The sequence below is a fragment of the Podarcis melisellensis genome (genome assembly GCF_964234715.1).
Source record: "Podarcis melisellensis genome assembly, chromosome: Z".
Taxonomy (NCBI): Eukaryota; Metazoa; Chordata; class Lepidosauria; order Squamata; family Lacertidae; genus Podarcis; species Podarcis melisellensis.
In genome coordinates, this window is record NC_138547.1 from 3,889,403 (window position 1) to 3,917,300 (window position 27,898).

Below are 27,898 nucleotides of genomic sequence, written 5' to 3' on the forward strand. Positions count from 1 at the left end.
AAGTGGTTTTGTTTTGTTTTTAGTCCCAGCGCTTTCCCCAGGAAAACCTGCATTTTACAGCAATTGGGTCTTCCACAGAATGCTGTTTGGTCCAATTCAATGGTCAAATGCAGTTTTTCAAGGGGCAACGCAAAACCACTTGGGCCCACGCCTAGAAAGCACAGGACAACTGGAAAACCGTTTTTCGTTGTTACGAAAAGGCTGGGCAGATCCCCCCCCCCAGCCCCAAAATTAGCAAACAAAACAAAGGATTATAATTACCACCGTCTCATAGTGCAAATCAAGTCAAGACACATACAAGACTTAATGCGTGGGAGATCAGGGACTTTCTAACGTGTGGGTGGGTGTGACAGAGAGAAAGAGAAAAGAAAGAAAAAGAAAGAAAGAAGGAAGGAAGGAAGGAAGGAAGGAAGGAAGGAAGGAAGGAAGGAAGGAAGGAAGGAAAGCGGGTAAACGGTCTTTGTGCATTTGTAGCAAAGCATATTCACACAACCTCAGATCACCTAGAAAGACGTGAGGATGCTCGGATTCTTATCTGGCTCCCCCCTAGTGGCAGTTCTAGGAACAGCGGCACCTGAAGGGTTGTTTGCTTTTTTGTTTGCATAGCAACCAGAGGACTTGGAGATCCAGGAGGCAGGCATGATGGAGTGGGATGAGGAGGAGGAGGAGGAGAATGAGAAAGAGGCACAGGAGGTGAAGGTGAGACAGAAGCAAACAGCAACCTAGCAGAGGGCAGCTGGGGAGGCACTGGAGTAGATGAGAGACCCAAAAGAATGGTGTTCCATCCTGCAGTCATGCAGAAAGGTCCCAGATTCAATATTTGGCATCTCCAGGTGAGGTTGGGAGCATGGGCATAGCCAGGATTTCTGTTAGGGTGGGGCAGAACCAAATTATCTGTGATGCAATTGGTCAGTTACTTATGTATTTTTGTTTGTTTACTTGATTGCCCCCCTGGCTACGCAAATGGCTGGGAGTGACCCTTATCCAGATCCCTGGAGAACTGCTGCCAGTCAGTGTAGACATTACTGAGCTAGATGGACCATGGACTGCCTTGGTGTAAGGCAGCCTCCCAGGTTGCTTCATTCATTTTGTGGTGGCTCTTTCTCCTACAGGAAGTGAAGATGTCAACAGTCTACCTGGAGTTCTTCCCTACTGCAGTCACTGAAGAGAAGCTTGAGGAAGCCCGGCAGAGAAAGATCAGTCGCATTTTTGGGGCTGCTAAGACCTTGCAACATGTTAAGAACCCCAACAAAGTGGGGACTTTTGAAGGGATCCTGCAGAACAAAATAGATGAGCAGTGAGTGCTGTCGCCCATTCTCCGTAATAGCACATGGTGTTCTCACGTTTAAACTAAATTACCCAAGCAGATAGAAGCCCCTCCTTTATACGTGGTTTAGTTTGGGCACAACACCAAATTATAGTTTGCAGTCAGCAGGCAAACTAGAATCAGAAACAATTGTTTGCAGTCTGTTTCTAAACCATGGTTTATGTTGACTATGGATTGGTGCGATTTTATTTAATTAATTACAACTTTCTTCCGGGTTGTTCAAGGTAGCTTGCATGGTTTCTTTTCACCATTCCTCTGCTTTTGCCTTGCAAAATCCCTGTGAAGTAGACTAGGCAGAAAGGTGGTGACTAGTCCCAGGTCACTCAGCCTTCCCAGTGCTAACCGGACAGACTGATCCAGCTGTCCCCAACCTGGTGCCCTCTAGATGATGCTGGACTCCCATCAGCTTTAGCTGGCACAGCTAGAAGGTTAGGAGGATGGGAGTTCATAGTCCAAAAATACACAGAGGGCTACAGTAGGCGCTTTAACCATGTCGTTGGATTCTGCATCCCATCAGCCACAGCCAACTTGGCCATTGACCAGAGATGATGAGAGTTACATTCCAGCAACATCGGGAGCAGGAGTAGTCAATCTTTTTATACCTACCACCCACTAATGCATCTTTCTTGATGTAAAATTTCCTTACTGCCCACCAGTGCTCAATGGAAGGAGGATTCAGCTTGTGCCGTAGGACCTCCTACTGCCCACCTAGAATCCTGAAACGCCCACTAGTGGGCAGTAGGGACCAGGTTGACAACCCCTGATCTAGAGGGCTATATGTTCCTCACCTCTAATATAGATTGAGTCACAGAGATTACTGAATAGCTTTATGGCTGAAGCAGACTATAGTTCTTTTCAGGCTCTTCAAGATGGCTTCTAGTCAAGAAGTGGGTGGTGTGTTGCTGCTGCTGTGTTGCTGGTGCTAACAACTGTGGCTTTCTCTCTTTTTTGCGTCTACAGTTGCAATAAAGGCGAAGAATACTTCTCTCAGAGAGAGTGGGAAAACGCTATCACCTGCTATACCAAAGCCCTTAATCTGGATCCTAACAAGGTAATAAGGTAGAGTTGAGAATTGTTCAGGCTCACAAGACCGTCTACTGAACATAAGAACCGTGCTGGATCAGACCAGAGGTCCATCTGGTCCAGCATCCTCCTCCCCACAGCATTGAATGGGGTTCCTCTTAGAAGTCCATGAGCAGAACATGATCACAACAGCACTCTCCTCACTTGTGAGTTCCAGCAGCTGACCTTTGGAGGTCTTCTGCCTCTAATATACATCCACTGTAGCTAGTAACCATTGGTAGTCTTCTTCTCTTTGATAAGGCTACCTGCTGATGTGCCAAGGGAGCCATCCACAGTAGATAATTCTGGGCTGGGTGGACGTGGCCTGACGCTCTCTCCACCCTTGCTGCAAAACTTGCTGAATCTGTCCCAGGTTGCCCAGACCAGGAGCGGACTTTTGTAATCTTTCGTAATATTGTGCCATGTGCAGAGCCAAAATTTGGCACCCCCAAATAGATCTTCTCAATTATGGATCTTCTCAATTTTGCACCCCCTCAACCTAGCACCCTGTGCATGGGGAACCACTTGCACTGTCCTAAATTTGGCCTTACCCAGACCAAATTGGCATGCAGCCCTACTCCCAGTTGCTGAAAAGAGAGGTTGCTCCCGAGAAGTCTCTTAAGACAAGAGCTCCTAGGGAACCTTCCCTTTCTGGGATGGAGAAGCATCTGCCAGGTAAGAGGCTGAGCCTTGTGTTCCTTCCAGTCTGGCAGTGGGGAGGAGTTGGGAAAAGCAGGACAGATGTGGCTACCCTTGGTTTGTGTGTTGTATCTGGAAGGGTAGGGGCATTTTGACGCCACAGACAGTCCTTTTCTGCAGGTAGAACTGTATGAGAAGAAGGCAGAAGCTCTCCTCCAGCTCTGCGACTTCCAGTCTGCTGCATTACACCTCCAGAAGGCCTATATAGTGTCATCACATCAGGAGGACATCGGATCCCGCTTCGCTTTCATTTTTCACCTCCAGGTAAACAGATAAAGATCAGCATCCCTTCCCAGCTCACTCAGTGCTTCCCTGCCACATCTCTGCGCCCCCTCCTACAAATGTATACCAGCATCACACTATTGGTTTCCCCCACCCACTGAGGGAATCACATAATTGTGGTTTGACAAAAGGCTTGTTAGATGACGCTGTTTCACATGCAAAAGCAGAGCCAGAGTTGTTGCCCAGTGAGCCGGGGAAATGTGATTTCAAATCCTAGCTTCAGACATGAAGCTAACTGGGTTCCATTGTGCTGGCTGGTGTTCATCATTTACACTTCCCTTGCCAGGTCATTGTGAGGTTTAAATTGTGGTGTGTGTGTGTGTGTCCTGTGTTTGATTTTGGATCTGAATATAATCAATAGAGAATCCACAGAGTTTTTGATACCGTGCTTTTCATTTCTGGGGGCAGTAATATTGTGTAATACTACTTATTTTCTGATATTTCCATCCTGCCTTTCCTCCATGCTGGAACTCGGGTTCAGTGCTGAAGCTACATACACCACAGTAAGGTAAACTCTAATTTAGGCTTGTCATACACCCGGAATTTCCCGGACATACCCAGGATTCTGTCATCTGTAACAGCGCCCGGGCATATGGCAACCCATGTCGGAAGTGTAGATTTTTGTGTCCAGATTTTCACTTTTTGGCAAGGAAGCCAGCTTTTCTGGGTCATGTGGCCAACATGACTAAACCACTTTTGGCGCATGGAGGCAGTGGAAGACAGGAGTGCCTGGCGTGCTTTGGTCCATGGGGTCACGTAGAGTCGGACACGATTTATCGACTAAACAACAAGTTGGTGGCTCTCACCACATCTCATGGCAATGAAGTCCACAGTTTTAAGTGTGTGCTGTGTGAAGAAGCAACATTCTTTTGACTGTGCTGACTCTATCTCACAGTTCCTGTTAATTTCAGTCTATGAAGTCTATGAAAAGCCAAAAATCGCCTCAAAAAAACCTTGTGAGGTAGATTCGGTTGATAGATGGCTACTGGCCCAAGATTACCCAGCCTGCTTCAGGGCCTAGTAGGGATTTGAACCTGATTCTGCCCATCATAGCCCAGTGCTCTAACCACTACATCATGCCACATTGTGTTATTTGTTAGGTTGTACTTATTTATTGTTTTCATTAACAGCTTTGGGCACCTAGTAGGTGGAACCAAGGAAGGGTATGGGTTTAAACAGAGATGAAACGCTTAATCTCAGGGCCATGGGTTTGCTTCCCATGTTGGGCAGAAGAGTCACGCATTGCAGGGAGTTGGACTACATGACCTTTGTGGTCTCTTCCAACTCTAAGATTCTGTGCTTCTATGAAAAGTTAATGGACTATGACACGATTCCTGTTCCTTTCACCCTGCCATTAGGTGGAGTGAGGCAGCCTCCTCAGGCAGCTGATTCTGCCTGAATTGAAAGGGCAGCAGGTTGTTTTGCTATTTAATTTATTATTAATGTATTGTTACTGTCAAGGATGGGGTGAGACATCAGGGGACTTATTTATTTTTTTGCCTCAAGTGCCAGATTAACATGTGTACGATGTACCCACACTTGAGGGCAAGAGGCCTACCTTGTAAAATATGCCACCCTACTTCAGGGAGCTGAATGTCCTGGGCTGTGTCGGCTACTTACTCCAGAATTTTATGATGGTTCTGGTTTTTTTGCGGGATCTGATTTCTTTCTGCAGGGCCTGTAAGACAGAGTTGTTCCACCTGGCCTTTGGCTTAGAATCAATTTGATTCCCTCCCCCCCCCTTTGTTTTTTCCTTTCTCCTCCTGTGATGAAGCTGCATTTTAATGTTTTAATTGTTTTAATTAAATCTTGTTTTTAAGTTGTATTTCAATCAGCTTGTTTTTATTATTGGTTGTTAGCCACCCTGAACCCAGTCTTGGCTTGGGAGGGCGGGGTATAAATAAAATTTATTATTATTATTATTATTATTATTATTATTATTATTATTATTATTATTTTCAGGGCCAGTGTCTGTATGAGCAGAGCGCCTACCTGGATGCTCTCGAATCCTTCACTCGTGCCTCGGAACTTCAGCCTCAGAATAAGCTTTATCGCATGAGGAGGTAACACTGGGTTTGCAACAGAAAAAAAGATATACAGTGGTACCTCAGGTTAAGTACTTAATTCGTTCCAGAGGTCCGTACTTACTCTGAAACTGTTCTTAACCTGAAGCACCACTTTAGCTAATGGGGTCTCCCGCTGCTGCCGCATTGCTGGAGCACGATTTCTGTTCTCATCCTGAAGCAAAGTTCTTAACCCGAGGTACTATTTCTGGGTTAGTGGAGTCTGTAACCTGAAGTGTATGTAACCTGAAGCATCTGTAACCCGAGGTACCACTGTACACATTTAGAAGCAGAAGAGTTTCAAGAACAATGGTGGGTCTCAGTCTCATCTGGCACAACACTACACACTGTATACTACTAGCCTTCGCCAACCTAGTGCCCTCCAGATGTTTTGGACTATAAGTCCCATCAGTCCCTGGAGGGCACCAGATTGGCAAAGGCAAGTGTGCACTAAATTTAGGATGATTGAACAATGAAGGCTTTTCTTTTTTAAAACAAAAAAAATTCCTTCCAGTAGCACCTTAAAGACCAACTTAAACACACCACTCAAACCTCTCTTGTACCAGCGATACATTGACGATATTTTTATCATCTGGACACATGGTCAACAGACCCTGGACACCTTCCACCAGAAATTCAATGATTTTCACCCCACAATCAACCTAACAATGAATCAATCTATGCAAGAAATACATTTTTTGGACACTACTATAAAAATACAGGATGGGCGCATAGACACCACCTTATACCGTAAACCAACTGACCGACAAACATATCTACATGCCTCTAGCTACCATCCCAAACATACCAAACAGTCCATTGGATATAGCCAGGCACTACGTTACAGCCGTATCTGTTCCAATTCTGCAGACAGAGACTCTCACCTAAGAGATCTACAGCAAACCTTTTTAGAACTAAAATACCCAGCAGATGAAGTTAGACAACAGATCAACAGAGCCAGACTGATACCCAGAGAGAACTTGCTGCAAGACAGACCCAAAAAAGAAAATAACAGAACACCTCTAATCATCACATACAGCTCCCAAGTTAAAACAGTACAACGCATCATCAGAGATCTACAACCTCTCCTGGACAATGACAGTTCTCTTTCTCAAGCTCTGGGAGGAAGACCTTTCATTGACTACAGACAGCCACCCAATCTTAAACAACTCCTAACCCACAATAATACTACAACCAGACTTAACACGGACACTGGCACCAGAGCCTGCAATAAACCCAGATGCCAACTTTGCTGCCACATACACCTGGACAACACCATTACTGGCCCCAACAACATCACACATCCCATCTCGGGACTATTTAATTGCTCATCGTCTAACATTGTGTATGCCATCAAATGCCAACAGTGTCCTTCAGCTCTCTATATTGGACAAACAGGCCAAACCTTACGCCAAAGAATAAACGGACATAAATCTGACATCAGGAATCACAAGACAGAGAAACCAGTAGGAGAACACTTCAATCTCCCAGGACATTCTATACAAGATCTCAAAGTAGCTGTTTTACTACAAAGGAATTTCAGAAATAGACTGGAAAGAGAAGCTGCTGAATTGCAACTTATTACCAAACTTAAAACCATGGAGAGACCTGGTCTGAACAAAGACATTGGATTCTTATCTCATTATACATGACAAAGCCATTTTTCACCTTCTCACCCCTTGCTTTTTCCTGTAAGACCTATTGCAGTCGTTAAGAGTCGTCAACAGGCTCATCACAGCTATCTGCCAATCACCCATTCCCACCACCCTTCTGAGTAATACCCCTCCCCACCTTCTCACTATATAGAAGGGTCTGGTAACTTCTGTTTCAGTGTATCTAAAGAAGTGTGCATGCACACGAAAGCTCATACCAAGAACTAACTTAGTTGGTCTTTAAGGTGCTACTGGAAGGAATTGTTTTGTTTTGACTATGGCAGACCAACACGGCTACCTATCTGTTTCTTTTTTTAAAAAGTATTCTATTAGTCTGGAATTTTAACAGATCATTACAGGTTGAGCAAAACCTGGTGTCTTCTAGATGTTGTGGACTCCCAACTCGCCTCAACTTAGGAGAGTGCTATGTTTAGTGCTATGTTTATTGCCCAGGTTTATTGCAGACAAAAAACAAATCCACTTTCAAAATATTTCTTCCTCCAGAGAGGAAACAGTAAATTAGAGTGCAAGAGATCCCTCTTGAGAGCCACATTTTTATCACCTCAAGGGGACCTGTTGCCATGCCAGGCGAAAGGGAGCATTTTTGTTACCGTAATAACTGAGGCCTGCTTTTCAGGGCCCCATCTAGACACGGCACTATTCGTGAAATTATTAATTATTTATTAAATTTCTATACTGCCCTTCACCCAAGAGCACAGGGCTGTTTACAGTATAAAAACAAAACAAACAAATAAATAGCATAATAACAAACACAACAATACTCTCCCTCCACAGTTTAAAAGGCCATTGATTGCTTAATTAGCCAGGTTGAAGAGAAACGTTTTTGCCTGGTGCCTAAAGAGATGAAAGTGTTCCACAAATGCCACTGCAGTCAGAGCCATCGGGCCAGGATTGGCATTATATGCTTAAAACATCTTGCCCTGGGGAGTAACCTGGCCACTGAATTCTGCACCAGCTGAAGTTTCCGAACCATCTCCAGGAGCATCCTCACATATAAAGCAAGTGTTGCAGTAATCTAACCAAGAGGCAACTGCGCTTTAAAAAAGAAAAATAGTAAACAACTGAGATGGTCCCAGTGATCTGGGTGGGGCTCCTTTAAGGGGTAGTGGAGGGGATTTTTTTGAAAAAAACATTATCTCCCACCATTGCTGTTCTGATCTGGATCTCTTCGCTCACCCCAGTTATTCAAACATGCCACATGCTTTAGAAGGAAAGCTCCAATTTATAGGTGTGGTTCCTCTAATGAGGTCCATGCCTTCAGGGTCTGTGTGTCCCCCCCCCACCTGCCTCCTCCTTCCATTCTTCCTCAGCAGGCCAGGTGACCTTTGCAGAACCTTGTGAGCACACAGGTTGAGATTCATGGCTTTGCTCTGCCTTTCTGTTTTGCTAGCATTGCCTGCCTCGCTGCCCTGAAAAAATACAACGATTGCCTTCAGATGGTCAATGAAGAAGTTGCTCAGGAGAGAAAGAATCCAGATCTCTTTGTCCTGAGGGCTCGACTCTATCAGTGCTTTGGAAAGGTAAAGAGCTGGCCAGGTTGGTTTTCATTTGCAAGCTATGACCAGGTGAAGGAGCAGGTGATGGAAGAGCTCCCACCCCCACTCCCCGGGTCTTGGAAGACCACTTAACTATTTTTCTGCCTTATGTTTAATAATAATAATAATAACTTTTATTTATACTCCGCCCTCCCCAGCCAAGACCGGGCTCAGGGCGGCTAACAACCAATAATAAAAACAAGTTGATTGAAATACAACTTTAAAAACAAGAGTAAAATACAATAGTAAAACATCAAAACATTAAAATGCAGTCTCATCACAGGAGGAGAAAGGAAAAAAGAAAGAGGGGGAGGGAATCAAACTGATTCCAAGCCAAAGGCCAGGCGGAACAACTCTGTCTTACAGGTCCTGCGGAAAGAAATCAGATCCCGCAGGGCCCTGGTCTCATGAGACAGAGCGTTCCACCAGGCCAGAGCCAGTGTTGAAAAGGCCCTGGCTCTGGTTGAAGCCAATCTAACTTCCTTAGGGCCCGGGACCTCGAGGGTGTTGCTATTTATGGACCTTAAGGTCTTCCATGGGGCATACCGGGAGAGGTGGTCCTGTAGGTAGGTCCCGTAGGTACAAGGGTCCTAGGCCGTTTAGCAATTAAAATGCACTGTGGTAAATGCAAGCATGTTTTTAAAAAACAGAATTTGAATGTTAATATAATAGGAAATAAAAGAAGCAAGAAAAATGCAATTAAAATCAGTGTGAACCAACGAATCCCACTTCTTCTTCCCCTTTCTCTGCTTGCTTTGCTCCTATGTATTGACTCTGCTCCTTTCAAATGTTCTGTCAACCTATTGCCCTGAGCAGCTGGTGCACCTGCTGTTCTTTGCATGCGCCCCTGGCCACGCTCTTCCACTGCCTACCTGTATGAAGCTCACGGGCCACTAGTTGTCCACAGTCCACTTTGGGAACCCCTGGATTAGATGATAATGGGTTGATAGAAGGGTTGGGGTATCCCTTCAAGCCTGAGGGCCACATTCTTTTGTGGGGAGCCTTTCAAGGTCCATGCAATACTGGTGGGTGGCAAAAATGAATACAGTGGTACCTCTGGTTGTGAACGGGGTCCATTCTGGAGGCCTGTTCACAACCCGAAAGGAATGCAACCTGCGTCTGTGCATCTGCGGGTCACAATTTGCCGCGTCTGCACATGCGCGTGATGTCATTTTGTGCATCTGCGCATGCGCAAGCGGCGAAACCTGGAAGTAACCCTTTCCGGTACTTCCGGGTTGCCACAGGACACAACCTGAAAAAAACGTATTATGAACTAGACGCAACACAAGATGTGACTGTAGAGCTGTAAATACCTGTTCACTACACACACTCACCCCTGCCCCACCCTCCATTACTCTGTATCCTCCACCCAGGCAAGGACTTATTAGAGTACAGGGACACTTTACAGCCAAGCAAAGAGTGTAAAGGCCTTGGGGGAGTTCTGAGGGCCAGAGAAAGAGAGGTTCTTGAGGTTCCCCACCCCTGGACTGCAAGGACAATTACTGACCAGGTCTAAGGCCACTTTTTAAGTCTCTGTGCCATTTCTGCTTGCTTCTCTATGGCTCTGGAACTAACAGGGAAGAACATAAGAAGAGCCAGCTGGATCAGGCCAGAGGCCTGCCTTGTTCAGGTTTCTGTTTCGCACTGCAGCTAAGCAGGACACGAATGCAACAGTCCCTCTCCTGCTGTTGTTCCCCACCACCACCCCTATCCCGCTGCCAACAGCTGGTATTTAAAGGCTCCATGATCTTGGAGGTGCCATTTTGTGGCTAGTTGCTGCTGATAGGCTTGTCTTCCATAAACTGGTCATGTTTTATAAATTTATTTAGAAACTTCTAAGTTGGTGGCTATCACCACCTCCTGTGACTACAAATTCTGGAGTCTTAGCTATGGGGTAGATCCGCACCATAGATTTGAAGCACATCCCACACACATTTAAAGCACATGACTTCCCTCAAGGAATCCTGGGAACTGTGGTTTGTTGAGGGTACAGGGGATTGTTGCTCTTTGAGGGGAGGAACTACAGTTCTCAGGATTCTTTGGGAGAAATGATGTCTGTTAGCTATGCTTTAAATCCATGGTGAAACGGACTCTCTCGGAAGGTAGGTGGGACTCTCCTTCTTTGGAGATTTTAAAGCAGAGGTTGGGTGTCCATTTGTCAGGGCATCTTGTCAGTTAAGACATTGTAGGGGTTTGGGCTAGATGACCTTTGAGGTACCTTCCAACACTACAATTCTATGACCTCCCCGCCCCCCATGGAGTTTGACGAAGAAACCTTCTTTATTGGATGAGCCCAGGTTCCAGATAGCATGCTGCCTTCTCCATAGGTCACCTTCTGTTTCCACAACCTCCAAGATGCCCTTGAGTTGGACCCAGAGCACAGTGAAGCTCTGCTGATGCTGGAGCGCTTGAGGAAAGAGGCTCAGAAGTTCAAGGAGCAAGCTGTGAGCAAGGCAGTGAAGGGAAACCTGAAGGCAGCCCTGCTGAAAATCAACAGGGCCATTGACCACAACCCCTTGCAGGCAGACTACTGCCTCTTCAGGTAACCACCATCTCAGCACGGTTTGAAGGCCTGGACCTCTCAGGGTTTCCCTGCCAGAAATCTCTTCCATTTTGTGGCTTGAAATTATTAGAGGCAGCCAACCATGGTGCAAGAAGAAGCCTTTCTTCCGCCATTTTCTCAGCACCATGCATAATTTTGTGCACCCTTGTTGTGTGCCCCACCCCCAAAAGTCTCAACAGTCTTTGTTTTATTTGTGTAGCTGACAAACCATAGCCATTTCCTGGTGGCTTAATGTAGGCTCACAAGTGATCCATATGGTGGAACAGCTCACACAAAGCTTGATACCAAACCACCCTGTAGATTTTTCAGAAGTGGAAAATACCCATCTGAAACTCTGGATTGCTGCTGCCAATCAGAGTAAGTGGCACTGAGTTATTCACCTGGAATAAGGCAGCTTCCTTGGTCCTGCTCCGCTCCCAGCTCATTGCTAGCCTCCACCCTTCCTTCCCCATTCTTGGGAACATAAGAGCCTGGCAGGATTAGGCAAATGACCCACGTAGTCCAGCCCCTGTTCTTAACCAGATGCCTGCGGGAAACCTGCAAGCAGGACCTGAGCACAAGAGCACTCTCCCCTGTCCTGTGGTTTCCAGCAACGGGTTCAGAAATATGGCTCCCTCTAACTGTGAAGGCAGAGCAGAGCCATCTGGCTATCAGTCCTCCTCCATAAATTTGTTTAATCCTCCATGAATTTGTTTAATCACTGCCTCCTGTGGGAGTGAGTTCCACAGCTATGTGCTGCATATTTTCTCTGTTCCAAGTCTTCCAACATTCAGTTTATCTGGGTGCCCATGAGTTCTGATGTTATGAGCGAGGGATAAAAACTTTTCTCTATCCACCTTCCCCACGCCATGCATAATCTTCTGTCATGTCACCTTTTACTTGCCTTATACAGTGGTACCTCTGGTTGCGAATGGGATCTGTTCCGGAGGCCCGTTCGCAACATGAAAAGAACGCAACCCGCAGTGGTGCGTCCACGCACGCGCGGGTTGCGATTCGCCACTTCTGCGCATGACGTCATTTTGCACTACTGCCCATGCGCGAGCAGCGAAACCCGGAAGTAACCCTTTCCAGTACTTCTGGGTTGCCGCGGGACGTAACCTGAAAGAACGTAACATGAAGCAGACGTAACGTGAGGTACGACTGTATACCAAGACAGACTTTTGATTCACAAAGCTCAGCACTGTCTTCACTGACTGGCAGAGCCTCTCCATGCTTTCAGAAAGCAAGTCTTTCCGAATCCTACTTGGAGATGTTGGGAATTGAACCTGGGACCTTTTGCATGCAAAGCAGGTGGTCTGCCTCTGAGCCACAGCCCCTTCTCCCAAGGAGATGTATTATTGTGATCCCTTTTGCAGGGGAAACATCTTGAGAAGGCTGAGAGACTTTGATGCAGCCATTGGCGATTACCTCAGAGCTGTGGAGCTCAGCAGAGAGGAGGATGGCAGCGAGGTTTGCATGGAGGCCCAGAGGCAGGTGCTCCTCACCTATAACGACTTTGCGGTACACTGCTATGACAAAGGCTTCTACGAAGAGGCGGTGCTCCTCCTGAATAAAGCCATCACGGGGGAGAAAAATGAGAAGGGGCTCTATGTCAACAGAGGAGGTGAGGCGCTCATCTATATTTTCTAGTTCTGTGTAGATGTGGGTGGGAGCACCAAAATGCAGTGTTTTTGTGGGTGCTAGATCTCACTGAGTAGCTCAGCTTTGAATTTTGATGGAGCAAGTTAGGGCTGCAAAGACTTCATTGAAATTGTGTGAAATGGTTTATTATTATTATTATTTATTTTATATCACCCTTCCTTCAAAGAGCTCGAGGAAGCATCTATGCTTTTCCACCCTTCCATCCCATTTCAATACAACAACTCTGTGAGTTAGGCCAGATTCCAGACAGGGCCCTCAGCTAAATGAGATTCCCAGCAGCCGGGGAGTGAGCCTTCCAACTCCAGGGGAAGCAGAAGCAAAATAAATCGTGCAGATAGGCTTCATTGGCACAATAGGTCTATGCAGCTTGTAGGATTATGTAGTCCTTGGAGCACAGTTTCGGTGAGACAGAATTTAATTGGTTATTAAATAAAATAATAAAATAAAATAAAAGGACAGCAGGCACATCTCTGAGTTCTCCTTATGCTTAGTAGCTAAGAATCTGAAGTGAACCGTCGGGCTGCATCAGGCCAAAGGTCCATCTCATCCAAGTGGTTAGCTGGGTGCTTCCAGAAAGCCCACAAGCAGTGCATGAAATATGCCCCCGCTCCTGCCCAGCAGTTGGCATTCATTAGAGGCTCTACTTTTGACTGAATAAGCTCTACACCACCCGTACACCTCTATAATATTCTGCCCCCCCCATAGAGCCCGATTTGAATAAGAGGCTCATCTCCTCTGGATTGAATTTGTGGACTGTAAGATCATTGGGGCAGGCAGCTGTCCTCTTTTTCTTTGCTTGGGGTGGCAGGCAGAAACTTGCAGCAGCTGTCCAGGCCTTACCTTCTCTGCGGGGGATTGAACATGTGGCTTTCTGCATGCAAAGCAGGTTCTCTGCCACTGAGCCACAGCTCAGCGTATGTGTGTGTGTGTGCTGAAAGTGCCTTTTGAACCAGTAATTAAAATAACAGAGGAAAACAACCTGTGCTTGCTGCCAGTGAATTCTTGGCTGTTCTCCTTCAGACTGCTTCCTTAAACTGGGTGAGCTGAATTTTGCAATGGCGGATTATCAGCAAGCCCTGGATTTACAGCCTTTCGACCCCAGCCTCCAGAAACGCGCAGCTTGGTTGTACGATGAGATGGGGCTGCAGGAGTTCAGGGAGAGGTATGTTGAGGTTGGCGGGATGCAGTAGGGGGGCAACCCAGGGTCTTTGGTGGTGGACCCAGGATCATCTTCCCTGAAAAGCACAGCACTGGTTGCTCAGACAATATCTTGTATAAATTAGCACATGCAAATGCTATGCAAATCTCTATCATGGGCTTGTGCCCTGAATCCTTTAAGTAACCTTGCAGTGCCCCTGCAAACGGCACATTTACCAGAAAGCTCCTGGGGGGGGGGGGGGAGACAGGCCTTTGCTTATGTGTGGTTTGACACACCCATTATTTAAGAATGTCTTCATGCTATGCACTGGGAGCATAAACAGAGAAAATAAATGAGCAACCACCACGATAATAGCAGAGCTGTGGTCCCCCAGGTGTTGCTAGATGCCCAATTCCCTTCAGTCCCAGCCAGCATGGCCAACTGGTAGGGATGATGGGAGTTGGAGTCTCAATGATGTCTGGAGGAGGCAGTCCTAAATGCCCAAAGCATGTTGCATCTCAGTTGTTCTTACAGCAGCCCTCTTAGGTGCTGGTTTTGACCTATAAAGCCTTAGACAGCTCAGGACCACAATACAGTCATACCTCATGTTACATTTGCTTCATGTTACGTTTTTTCTGGTTGCGTCCCGCGGTGACCCAAAAGTACAGTGGTACCTCTGGATGTGCATGGGATACATTCCGGAGCCCCGTTTACATCCTGAAGCGAACGTAACCCATGTCTGCGCATCTGCACGTGCGCAGGTTGTGATTCGGTGCTTCCGCGCATTACATCATTTTGAGCATCTGCGCATGCGTGAGTGGCGAAACCCGCAAGTAACACATTCCATTACTTCTGGGACACCACGGAGCGTAACCTGGAAACACTCAACCTGAAGTATATTTAACTCAAGGTATGACTGTACTGTAAAGGGTTACTTCCAGGTTTCGCCGCTCTCGCATGTGCAGAAACGCAAAACCACGCTTTCACACAAGCACCATATTACGCTGTGCCCCTGCGCAGATACGGCGCTTCAGATTGCAGGCTTTTCGTGTTGCGAACGGGCCTCCAGAATGGACCCGTTCACAACCAGAGGTACCACTTTCCTCAAGGATGAACTCTCCCCATATGAACCGACCTGGACCCTGAGATCTGAGGCCCTTCTTCGTGGGCCCCCCTCAACAAGAGGTCCGAAGGGTAGCAACACAAGAACACACCTTTTCTGCAGTAGCTTCCCATTCGTGGAATGCTCTCCCCAGGGAGGCTCACCTGACATCTTCATTACATATATTTAGGCACCAGGCAAAAATGTTCCTCTATAGCCAGGCCTTTAATAATTATAATAAAGTAAGCTAATATGCCAACAGGTGTTTTCTCCCTGCTTTCAGTCGATACCCACAGGCCGAAGCATATTTCTCCCAGGCTATTGAGAATAACCCACGTGAGCCGAAGTATTACATGCACCGAGCCAAGACCCGCCTGTTTCTGCAGGAGACAATGGGAGCCAAGGAGGACCTTATTACAGCCTTCCTGCTGGACCCAACAAGGGAGGAGGTACCTGCTGCATAACAGCGCCATATTCATTACGCCTTAATGCAAAGCCTCCCCTCACCCAGTCCTTTAATCAGGGGCAACCTGACACTGCCCTCGGACAGGCCTCTGGAAATTAGGGGAAGGGGGAAACAGAAGGGCAGGTGAGCAGAAAGGTGTGAAGCAAGGGGGAGGCAAGGAAAATTGATGGCTGTTGCTTTTTTTTAAATCAGGGAACTCCATGAAACGTACTTAGGGTTCCTGAGCAGTCTTCTACCATTTCAGAATGCTTGCTGCATCCATATGCCTATAGAGAAGGGAATCTTTCCTCTACCTGAGCACTGCATTTAATAATAGTAGTAGTAGTAGTAGTAGTAAAAGAAAAAATTCCATTCAGTTGAAATCACTTCTCTTCTTTTCCCCTTTTTTTCTTTTTCAGATCCACAGTCTGGCCAATAATTTGTTTCCAGGAGAGCCCATACAGTCTGCCCTTGACAGTAAAATTGGAGAGCTTGCTAAAGCTCTTCTGGAACGGAGGCTAAAAGCCTGCCCAATATTCGAGGCCTCAGCCAACCACAAAAGGTACTGCAGTGAGCACAAACATGGTGCCATAAAACCAGGCTCCTCCACTGGTGTCTTTGGGTGATTTTCACCCTGTGCAAGTGACCGCCTCAAAAGGAGCCATTGTTGCTAGAAAAAGGATTCTTTCCTGATTGCAGTATGATCACATTGTGTGCGGTCCCCTTGTCCTTAGTCCCTCCATCTGCCAATATGGGAGGGGCATGAAACCTTACAGTGGGGGTAGCCAACCTGGCGCCCTTAAAAAACCCCCACACATTTTATTCATTTTGTTAACGGAAAGAAATAAAACAAATAATAAAAAATGCAAACCGTGGAGCGTCACAGCCTGGAAGGGCAAATGTACAAAGATGTAGCACAGCTCCAGGGGGTTAATAAAGCTTTGACTCATACAGAGATTCCCTTTACAAATAACAAAGATGTGTAAAAATGAAAGTAGTCTCCACCTGTGAGATCCATTATTGTGAATAAAGGTTCTAAAAAGTCTCAGACAAACCAGTTGTTTACATATATTGGTGACATTATGTAACTGAGTGCCACACAGTATTTGTGCAATAAGTTCTGTCCTTTAGTTTCTTTTGCTTTATGAGATATCTTTTCCAGAAGGGCAGTTTATCAACCCTAATAGGCCAGCAATTGAAATTGTTATCTTCCAGGATTTGGCAATGGAGCCCATGGCTGCTGCTTATAGATGAGAGGTTTTTTTACTTTTCTAGCCCATTCTGTTTCCATCTACAGCAGTGGTTCCCAAAGTGGGAGGTGTCGCCCCTTGGGTGGGTGGGGATTTCTGGGGGTGGGGGTGCTAAAAGGTAAGGGGGTGGCAAGGAGTGCTGGAGGTATAAATGCCTATCGGACCTTGAAAAGCTGCCATCACTGAATCAAGTGAATAAATTATGTTGAATTAATTAAACTATATGGTTTTAATTGGATTTATTCAAGTAAACATGCATTTATTCAAATAAATGTGCAATTAATTGTTACTGTTTTGAATCCTATTGTGTTCTAATCTTCTGGATAATGTTATTTATGGGATAGGGAGCACTAGAGATAAGTTTATAGAGCCAAGGAGGCAGTGGCCCAAAGGTTTTTGAGACCCTCTGACCAGGCTCAAAGGTGCCAGGTGGAAAGATGGAGCAATGGTTTGTTCAGTTATCAAAGATATCTCCGCAACACTTCATCCACCTTGGCACAACCACCATATGTGCTTTTACAGGGATAGAGAAGCTCTACCCAGCCAAATGTTGGACTACAACTCCCATGAACTCTTACCAGTTGTCAGGGATGTTGGGAGTCTGACAACATTCAGAGGGCTTCATTGGCTACACCTGCCCTAGAGGGTGGTTTTAAAGATTGCACCTATATTCTTGTGAAGTGATTAAAATACTTGAAAGCATTTCCAGAAGGCCTCTAGTCTAGTCTATGCACCTCTCACCAGGAGAGGGGAATGGCATCATGGTACCAAAGATGCATGAATGAAGCACAGGACAGAAAAGCAATGGATGTTCAAGAAAGATTATATCCTTAAGGATCTGAAGTTTTAAACAACTGGGAGACAACCTTTAGCTCTCAAAGGTCGTAAGTGTTGGTGGCTGCAAAGTGCAGCCTGCGTGGGGTAGCATGTAGCCTCTGGGCCTGAAACCTCCAGTGCTAATATTTTTGCATTGCCTTGCTATTGCACGTCCTCCTCCACAAAGCTTATGTTTTGCTATCTGCCCTTTTCCACCCTCCCACAGTTCAGAGTCAGAAGGAAGTAGTTCTCCCAAAGATTTCTACATTCAAAATGATGAGCTAGAAGCACCAGAGGAGGAAAAGAGGAAGCAGGAAACGGCTGCTGAAGAGAAAAGGCTGAATGAGAAGCTGGCTACCTGCCTGAAGAAGTCTAACATGGTGAGGGGTGTAGCTCAGCAGCAATGCAGGTTCAACCACCAGCATCTCCAGTTAGGGCTGGGAGACACCTCTGTCTGAGACCCTTGGAGAGTCACAGCCAGTCAGCATAAGCAATACTGAGTTAGGTGTATCAGTGGTTTGACTTAGTGTAAGGTAGCTTTGCTCCCTGTGTTTCTGTGTCTCAGCAATCATTACCTTCTAGGGCAGTGGGAAGCACCTTATCTGGTGCAGCTGAGATAATTCATTTGGTTCACATTACGAAAATGTAGATTTTTACTCTGACTTGGTTGGCAGTCTAGATTTGGGCAAAGCTGTGGGTGTCTGCTCCACTGTTGAATTAACTCTTACTTTCAGAAAGCTCTTCATATTTAGTTGGAATATCCTTTTTTGTGACTTGAATCCATAGGTTTGGGTCCTACCCTCTGCAACTGGAGAAAACAAACCTCCACTCTCCATGTGACAGTCCTTTAGATATTTAAGAATGGCTATCATATCACTTCTCGGTCTCTTCTTTTCTGGGCTAAACATACCCAGCTCCTTCAACTGCTCCTCATAAGGCTTAGTTTCGCAGACCACTGATCATCTTGGTTGCCCTCCTCTGCACACCTTCGAGCTTGTCGACATCCTTAACCTGTAGTGCCCAGAACAGGACACATACTTGCCAAGCTGAATGCAGCCTTCAAAAGACCAGGGCTGGCTATGATCCTTGAAGTATGACATAGAAATTTAATAAATAAAATGCCTGGACAGGCAGCACAGTAGAACTGAGGCACCTGCCTATTATTAATATAATCCTGCCAGGCTTTTCTGCTTGGTCTGGTGGACAGGCACATGGTGATAGTGGAGAAGCTTCTCCATTTAGCCTGGAAAAAGAGAAGTTTCAGAGGAAATGAAACAGTGGTCCTCAAATATCAGAAAGCTGTCAAGTAGAAGCTGGAGCAGACTCACCCCCTATTGCTCTAGAGGGTTAGAACTAAGAAGGAAATGGCAAGGAAGCAAAATTCAGCTAAAAACTGAGTGAGTTTGGTGAGCACTGGGAGTAGATATTTAAAGAGTAGATATTTAAACAGAGCACTGGAAGTAGATATTTAAACAGTGGATGCTCGGGTTGCGAACGTGATCTGTGCGGGATGCACATTCGCAACCCACAGCGGCGCATCTGTGCATGTGCGGGTTGCGATTCGGCACTTCTGCGCATGTGCAAAGCACAATTTAGTGCTTCTGTACATGCACGACCCCCAAACCCATGGTACAGAGCTGGAAGTAACCCTTGGTACAGAGCTGGATTCTGACGAGCAGCTGCTGGGTGACTCCAAGGTCCATTCCAACACTATGATTTAACTATTGTGGTCTCTTGCACTTTTTGCAAAGCTGCAGAAGGCAGCCAGATCTACACTGACATTTCATGTAAAATGGTGCTGCATCTCTCTGGCAGGTAAACCAAGAGCTTAAGGCAGCGCGAGAGAACACGTCCCTGGAGCCTACCACTGTCCGCCTGGACCCTTGCCCTCACCTGCCTGAAAAGGAGCACTCAGAAGAACCTTACAAGTGGCGCAAGTTCAGCCAAGGCATTGGCCACTTTTAGCTCATATTACAACCATTGCATTTTTTTGCAGTCTCATCATAAAGAGGTAGACATGAACCAGGCTGGCTGAAGTTCCAATGCATTTACTTACTTAAAGACTACAGCCACCAGTTCTGGCAAGCACATGGTGGCATGGTATTAATCACCAAAGTAGTGTGTCTTCCATTCCATTCCGTTGATAGGATCCCAGTCCACAAGACGTCCGCCAGCTGCTGGTGCAAAACTTGCCATGGGGCTACTTCAATTCTACAATTAACACTTTTTCTCAGGTACAGCAGTAGTTATTGCACAGCTCCACATACCTACTCATGGAGGAATCAGGAGCAACTTAGCAGTTGTGGGCCAATCTGTTTTCCCCCTCTCAGATAAATACGTGAACACTTAGCCCTGCCTTGTTCTGCATATATGGATTGCACACAGCAGCACTTTTTGTCTAGTGTGGTATCAGTTGAGCGAGCCCTCTTGAAAACAAAACTTATTCTGCCATTACCATGTTTAGTCTAGTCTAGGAGCTATCACGTTCACTGCAAGCACATACCAGTATTATTTTTTATGTAGCCAAGGCCATTACATAAAAACATACTAAGGCAGAATGGCTGTTTGTGCCTTGACAGCTGCAACTGTGTCTTGTAGCTCAAGCCCAGTTTTGGAACAAAACAGGTCCTGCATGCAAGGGTCCCAGACACCCACACTGCTCGTCTGCAGATTATTGCAGGAACAATAAGTTTTAAAAGGGAAATTTATACAGGAGCCTTTAGCAAGACAAAAATATAGGTTTGGGCTGATTTACTGGTAAACACTCTTAACTGCTATGCCTATTCATAGACCTCCATCTTGAAAAGATGCAAATTGTCTATTCTTAATTTGAAATAAAGAACAATTGTGAAGGTCTCATTTTAGGGAAGTTCTTAATATAAGATTTTAAAAACATGTAAGGTATCATTATAGGAGCTTCTGTCAATGGTTTTCCTCTTCCTCTGAATATACAGAAAAGGCTTGTCTGTACCACAAGCCTTTCGGAGAGAAAGTTGCAGAGGCTTTTTGCCAGTTACTAAGTGGCAATAAATCGGGAGACTGAATGTATTCTGGTTTGGATCTAGGATTGCACAAGGAATCTTTCCCATCTCCTCCTGCCCCATGGTGTCTCTGAAAAGCCTTGCCAGAGAGTTGGAGCGGGGACCCACTAAAAATATGTCTTGTATTGTAATGGGGCTTGATTTGGCAAGAGAGAATCACCCCAAATGGGATGGTAGAGTATCTTGTCATCTGATAACTTGCATTTACGTAATTCTAATGCACTATTCTTGCAGGATAGTGACTAACGCACACAGAAGCTCAGCGACTTGGAACCATTTAGATTAGTAGTGCTAGCGTAGTAGTGGGAAGCTTGTGGGCTGAATTAGCTCTGGCAAAGGCCCTGATTTAGGCCATGAGGCAGTTTTCCTCAAGCCACATCCACTTGCTCTACACCTTTTGCCATATACAGTGGTACCTCAGGATGCGAACAGGATCTGTTCCGGAGCCCTGTTCGCATCCCGAACAGAACATAAGGCGCAACAGGGTGTGTCACGTTTTACCGCTTCCACGCATGATGCCATTTTGACCGTCTGCTCATGCGTGAGCGGTGAAACCTGGAAGTAACACGCTCTGTTACTTCTGGGTCGCCGCGGAGCGCAACCCGAAAGCGCTCAACCTGAAGCGTATTAATCCCGAGGTATGACTGTACTGTATAACATCAGGTCAAGATGTGACTCTTTTTTCTGGCATTGCCCAGCAGCTGAGTACCAGCAGCTTCAAAGCCCTGTGTAATTTCCCATGTGGCTTGATTTCAAGATGCATTGCCAAAGGAAAAACTGGTGCCATGGGGATGTCAGGTGACTGGCTGTTGGGCGGCTCCCACCCACCCAAGGATCCAGTCTGCCACCTGGTTAAGGTCTTCCCACCCTAGTGCATTACACAACACTGCAAAACAGCTGTTTTATTTACCTGTGGGCTTCTCAGGCACTTTTGAGTGAAAATCCAGTTCTTGTGTACAAAAGGAGGCACTGGAAGACCATCTCTCCCCACAGCCCCATTGCCAACAGTGCCTGGTGTCACTTATATTGCCACCATCAGCACGTAATCACAATAAGGCAAATCAATCCTGTATGGATCAGTTCAGATGAGATGGATTTTGCTACAACATTTTAGCCTAGGACTATGGCTTCTGGCACATTGATACAATCACAGTATGTCTTAAAAAATTGTACGAGAGGTAAAATTTTTAGATTCCAAAGAAAACTGATCAAATTGTGCTGTGTTAGGGAATCTAGAAATGTGATCATTGCCTCTTTTTCTTTTAAGAAAAAGTCTATATAAGACAGTGTTATGAGAGCAGCCAAGATTCCCTTCCAATACATCACAGACTCTACTCCTTTGTTCTCAAGAGTCCACAGCACAAGGCTCAGGGCAAAGTATAAAGTGCTTTTTGGTTTCCTGGTCGGTCAAGTCAGCATTGCTGTTTGAGTCTATGCTCTGGAAAGTCTCTCCCTTGATCCTAAAGCCAATCAGGATAATTGGTGAGGCAGTCTTTGTGCTGAGCCTTTAAAACCCCAAAATTGTCTCCAGCAAAGTCTTTGCAGGCAAGTGACCAGAATCTGGAGAGATCAAAGGAAGAAAGGGACCCGTGAAGCCACTGTTTTGCAGCCTGTGGCTGAGAACACTTTCTCCTCTGCTGGAAAGTAAGGGATGCTGTCAGCAACTGCCTGGAGGACATCTGGCTGTGGCTCTAGGTCTCGGCTGGTGAGCTCACTGGCCACACACCGTTTCACATGGTGCTGCTTCAAAGGCAAGAAAGGCACGAGGAAGTCAATAAGGCGCTGATCGATTATCCCAGACTTCCAAAATCCATCTGCAGGAGAGAGAGAGAGATCAAGTTTCTAAGTAGGGAATTAAGTAGGGGAAAGGTCTGTACTCTTGAAGGGGCCAGTAGTGCACCACATATCTTTGAACTGGACCACTGAATCCCACCCCTGGGGCAGGAAAGATAAGATTTTTGCAAAATAAATCTCTGGCTGATAATGTTATTTCCTTCCAGGTAATATGGGCCACAGTGCCTTTGTGTGGCTCCTTCTTCCTCAGCAAGAGTTTTACTGCCCACATTTTTGTGTGAAAAGCTCAATCTTCCCTTTGCTGTGGGCATGGTTCTCTCACCCAAGGCCACTGAATGTGGCAAAAGGTATTTCACCCACAAAAGGGTTACCACTATAAAATGACAGTAGTTTTTTAAAATGCCATGTGGGCAGGTGGTCAAGCACTTCTCTGCCTGTGTTTGCCTCCACAAATTCCTGGTGGGGCTTGGAGGTTACAAGTAAACTCAGTTTGTGGGGAAACAGGTATGTTGAGGGGAGAAGTGAGGGAGGAAGAGTTTAGTATTCTCTCCCTTTTCATATTGTTAAACTATGGAATTCGCTTCCACAAAAATATAGTAATGGCCACCAACTTAGATGGCTTTAAAAGAGGGCAAGACGAATTCATAGAAGATAAGGCTATTGGCCCCTATGGCTACTGTTCTGCCTCTACTGTTTGAATATCAGTTACTGGGAATTATGTATGGGGAGAGTTGCACTAAGGTCCTGTTTGCGGGCTTCCCACTGTGGCAGCTGGCTGACCATGGTGAGAACAGAATGGTAGATCAGATGGGTCTTCGACCTGATCCAGCAGGGCTGTTCTTATGTTTCCTGTTTCTCAAATGATACTCACTTTGGGGGTTTTCAAAAGCAGCTTTGTAAACTGGTGCTTCCAGATCCTTGAGGCTGATCTCCTCACGGTCTTTATGGGCCCGCCAGAAGTCCAAAGTAATTTGGTTTATCTGCTCCCCGCCAGCATTGCTATCAGAGAACAAGACAGGATGCAAGAGAAAAGATGCCTTGTGAGAACACACACTTCACTCATAAGGATGTGCTTCAGTGCTTTAACAACAATACTGTATGGATCACCTGCTCCTATATCAGGTTTGGGGAACTGTGGCTCTCCAGATGTTGCTGGACTCCAACTCCTATCAATCTCATACAGCATGGGCAAAAGGGATGGGGGGAATTGTAGTCCAGCAATCCGGGGTGGGGGCTCAGGTTCCCAATCTTTGTCCCTACGCCATCTTGCCACTTCCCCAAGATCAGAAGGAGAAGCCTTTCTCTGCCCTGCCATGTTGGAAGCTGTGCTTTTTGGAGCGTCTCCTGTGAAGTCTGGTTGGCACCTCCCTTTTCATTTTTGCTGGTTACTGAAGACATTTTTATAATGACGGGCTTAATTGGATAGGTAAACAAAGTTTTCATGAAACTGATTTTTTGTTATTTGTGCTAAGGTGCTCTGAGTAGTGTACAGAAGACATAGAACTCTTCTAATAAATAAATATAAAATATGCACTTATCAGTCCCGTAGATTACAATTCTGAACCTGCTTACCTGAAAATAAGCTCCACTGAACTCAAACAGACCTACTTCACAATGGGCAAGTATAGGATTATGCTGTTAGAGCTGGCTGTTTTCATTTAGAATCATATTTTAAAGAAAGCAAAATCAACTGAAGTTTATGTACAGGCAATGGTGCTATCAGGGCAGGACTTTGGGGTCAGGCCTAGCTGAATGAGCAGGAAGGCAGACAAAGACAAGGTTTACCACATTTTGAAAACACTTAGCATCCAAAGAAGGTGCTGTACACACTATGGGATCATTAAGTCAAATATTCTCTTACTGCACTACAGCTGGGGTCTTTCTTTCATGACTTTCAGGCAGAAAATATAATTTGCAGACGGGAGAGGAAGAATCGGTTTCAGATGGTAAGCAATTCCTTACTAGATAACTTCCCACAAAGTCCAATATGGAAGGGCTGTATTTCAGTGGCAGAGCACCAGCCTTGCATGCAGACCAATCCCCAGCAAGAGCCTAGAAAGCTGCTTGAAACCTAGAAAGCTGCTGCCAGTCAGTGTAGGCATTACTGAGTGAAATGGGTCAATGGCCTGGCTCAGTATAAGGCATGGGTAGGCAAACTAAGGCCCGTGGGCTAGATCTGGCCCAATCGCTTTCTAAATCCGGCCCGGGAATCAGCATGTTTTTATATGAGTAGAATGTGTCCTTTTATTTAAAATGCATCTCTGGGTTATTTGTGGGGCACAGAAATTCGTTCAATTATCCCCCCAAAATACAGTCTGGCCCTCACAAGGTCTGAGGGACAGTGGACTGGCCCCCTGCTGAAAAAGGTTGCTGACCCCTGGTATAAGGCAACCTCCTGCCTTTCATATCTGCTATTTAATCAGTGTCTACCTAATAAAAATGAAGATGGCTTTCCTGTAGTTTGTTCCAAACACAACCCAGGAAGGTCCCAAGAATGGGATAATCACATCGACCAAGCCTGGGTGCATCCTGTCCATATCGTCAAAGATAAACAGTGATCGGCCACAGCGTGTCAGATTTCCCTGGATCCAGTTCTTCAGATCGTTCTGGGAGAAGATAGAGAAAAGAATACTCATCCAATACACGAACAGCACGAGCATGTAAGGAAAAAAAGACCACTGCAAACTGCAAGGCCTTTTACACATACTTTTCAGAAAAGTTTACAGGTTGAAGGATGTTATTATTTGACTACCACAAGGCCCATAATTAACCAGGTAGTAGCAGTGTGGTGTGGTGGAAGGCCATGAGATCCCAGCACCCTTTGTCCCAACTGCACAGAACAGGCTGAGTATTTCTATGGACCCAAGTAGTAGAACCTGCAGCTTTCCAGATGGTGTTGGACTCATAACACGCTTCTATCCCTGACCATAGTCCATGCTGGCTGGGGCTGGTGATAATTGGAGGCCAACATCATCTGAAGAACCAGAGGATGCTGATCCCCAATATAGAATATACCGCATTTTTCACTCTATAAGACACACTTTTCCCCTCCTAAAAAGTAAGGGGAAATGTGTGTGCGTCTTATGGAGCGAATGCAGGCTGCGCAGCTTTCGCTGAAGCCAGGAGAGCAAGAGGGATCGGTGCGCACCGATCCCTCTTGCTCTCCTGGCTTCAGGGATAGCCGCTCAAATGTCCTTCTCCATGGTGGTGCCATGGATGTGGAAGTTTGGTTTTCCCCTCCCCAGTGGCTTCTAAATGCCAATAAAAAATTATTTCTCCAAGCCCTTGGCCAGCTGTTGGAATGCAGAATTCATCTGCTCAGTGGCATTTATTGCATCTCTAATAATGGTGACCAGGTTTGCACATTACATTAAGTCGCACATAGTGACCTGTTTGCTCACCCTCAATTGTCCTGTGCTGTCCTAAACCAAGGCTTGGCTACGTATAATGCCCAAACCAGGGCTTGCAGTTTAGTTCTTTCCAGAGTAACTATGAGTCATAAACTAAGATTTGTCCTATGGTACTGCTCACGGTTTGTTCGGGAGAGGTGAACCACAAGCCCTGGTTTGTATGGCACACTAAACCAAACCATGGCTTAGCTCAATGCAGTACGAAAGCAGAACAAGCACAGAATGAGCAAATTTGTGTGCTGCCTCCCCCCCCACACCCCCAGGAGCCAACACAAGAGTTTGCAGCAGGACACATTTTGGTTTAGCACATGAATCAGATCACAAAAAGTGACAAAGCAACAGATTAAGTCAGGCTACACTGAAGTCTCCAGACTACATGTGTCCTACTGCATTTTAAAAACAGGGACCTGTGTGATGATTTGCCACAGAAAAACAAAGCCTGCAACTTGGTGCTGAAAGGCAGCTTCCTTACCTTGTACTGCTCAATGTGTTCTGCATGGGGGAAATGAACTACCGGGGAGAAGTGGTGGACATATGGGCTTCGAAGCCCAGAGCGAAAGAGGTGGGGGACTAGCAGAGATCCAACAAAGGTTTTCCCCGTGCCGCTCGATCCGTGGAAGGACATCACCAGAGGCTTCTCAGGGCTGTTGTTGTGCACAAATCCCTTCAGGCCTTTCATGAGAAGATCCCTTGCCAATTGCTGCCCGACCAGGTTCACGGCCAAGTTGCATTCTAGACCTGGGATGAATCAAGAGGCTTAGTGGGGATTCTTCTTTTTGCACTGCTTTTAAAAAACGCACACATCTCACCCCCCCCCGAATAACTGCACCTGAGGGGTGGGTGGGGGTAATATGGGGATACATATTGTTGGGAGCTCCAACCCCCAACCATTCCTGACCCTGGGGCCAAGATCTGCCCTCACAACCACCCTTGGAGGAAGGCGCATATGATACAGGATTAGGAGTGGCGAAGTGGATGTAAACACAGTGGATAGATAATATAAGGATTTATACAATTTTACAGTATGCAGAGAATAATATGTGTTGAAAAATCAGAGAGAGGAGCTGAGGGAAGTCTGGGGGGAGGGCCTGATGGGGAGAAATAACGAATATGATATGTTTTGATATTTCGATATGTTAAAATTGTTAATTAATTTTTATTTTTTTTTAAGGAGTGGCGCAGTGGGGACTAGAACTTTTGCCACCCCAGCTGAGTTTCGAACCGTTGAGGTGCACGTGCTCGCGCCTGCGCACTCTGCCTCTCTCCAGCCCCTTCCCCCCCCTCCTCTCCCCTCTCACCTGCCAGGTCGGGCCGGAAGTCGCACTCGCAAGTGCCCGAGAAGCTGCAGTGCCAGGAGCTCAGATCCAAGGGGCCGCTCGAGCTCACCAACCCCAGCGGAGGGTAGAGGTGGAAGACGACCTGCAAGAAGGGCAGCAACAAGCGGCCCCCTTCCCAATCCATTGCGCCTGCCGAGAGTCGCGCGCCTGCCGCTGCTGCTGCTGCCGCTGCCGCCGCCGCCGATCTGGCTCCCAGCCTGCCTCGGGGCCCAAGCGGGAGGGCGGGGCGCAGCTTCGTAACTGGGCAAGAGTTCGCTTCTGACGCTGCGGAAAGGGGTGGGGCCTGGTGGGGCGGGCGGGGCTTGGGTGGCTGTTGGTTAGGATGGGAGAGCTTACCTCAAAGCAGGGTTTAGGCGGGAAAGGCGCTGAGGGGAAAAACGGCGCTTTATTGACGGGTGGGGATTTTTAAGGATAATGTTTAATTTTGAAACCTAGAATGCCGTTAAGGGATAAGTTGGGAAGTGTGTATGGGAATAATGAAAGGGAAAAAAATGTATGAAGTGGAAAACTCAATATTTTTTTAAAAGAATAAAAAAGGAAACAGTGCCTCATACAAAAGGCCTTGTACAAAGTCGGGCCATTGGTCATCTGACTGGTAGTGGCTTTCAAAGGTTTTTAAGCAGGATCCCCCCCCTTTGTCCTCTGTGGGGTGGCAGGGATCCTTCTGTGCACTTTCATTGTCCCCTTGGTGTCTTCTGAGGTTGGCAGCTGCTGCCCTTG

The 27,898-nt window shown here is 46.3% G+C and overlaps 2 protein-coding genes and 1 long non-coding RNA gene across 5 annotated transcripts in view; 1 reads left to right on the forward strand and 2 right to left on the reverse strand.

The window, feature by feature from the left end:
• Positions 1-27,898, reverse strand: part of LOC309361596 — a 150,485-nt gene that overhangs the window by 11,286 nt on the left and 111,301 nt on the right. The window lies entirely within an intron of this gene.
• Positions 459-19,618, forward strand: TTC16 (tetratricopeptide repeat domain 16). Of its 3 annotated transcripts, none has more exons than XM_081896446.1 (13): positions 459-693; positions 1,113-1,297; positions 2,288-2,378; positions 3,209-3,352; positions 5,333-5,433; positions 8,497-8,626; positions 10,969-11,183; positions 12,560-12,807; positions 13,866-14,007; positions 15,369-15,534; positions 15,950-16,092; positions 17,823-17,976; positions 19,412-19,618. In XM_081896446.1, the coding sequence occupies exons 1-13, from the start codon at positions 640-642 to the stop codon at positions 19,559-19,561; spliced, it is 1,923 nt and encodes a 640-aa protein (XP_081752572.1). In that variant the 5' UTR covers positions 459-639; the 3' UTR covers positions 19,562-19,618. The 3 variants fall into 3 exon arrangements, with proteins under 3 accessions (XP_081752572.1, XP_081752570.1, XP_081752571.1); XM_081896444.1 differs by having other exon boundaries at positions 613-699; XM_081896445.1 differs by lacking the exon at positions 459-693 and adding an exon at positions 701-833.
• On the reverse strand, positions 21,525-27,371 carry TOR2A (torsin family 2 member A). The gene is made up of 5 exons (XM_081896608.1): positions 27,140-27,371; positions 26,314-26,579; positions 24,862-25,037; positions 23,303-23,430; positions 21,525-22,451 (listed from the first exon to the last, which is right to left on the reverse strand). The coding sequence occupies exons 1-5, from the start codon at positions 27,300-27,302 to the stop codon at positions 22,207-22,209; spliced, it is 978 nt and encodes a 325-aa protein (XP_081752734.1). The 5' UTR covers positions 27,303-27,371; the 3' UTR covers positions 21,525-22,206.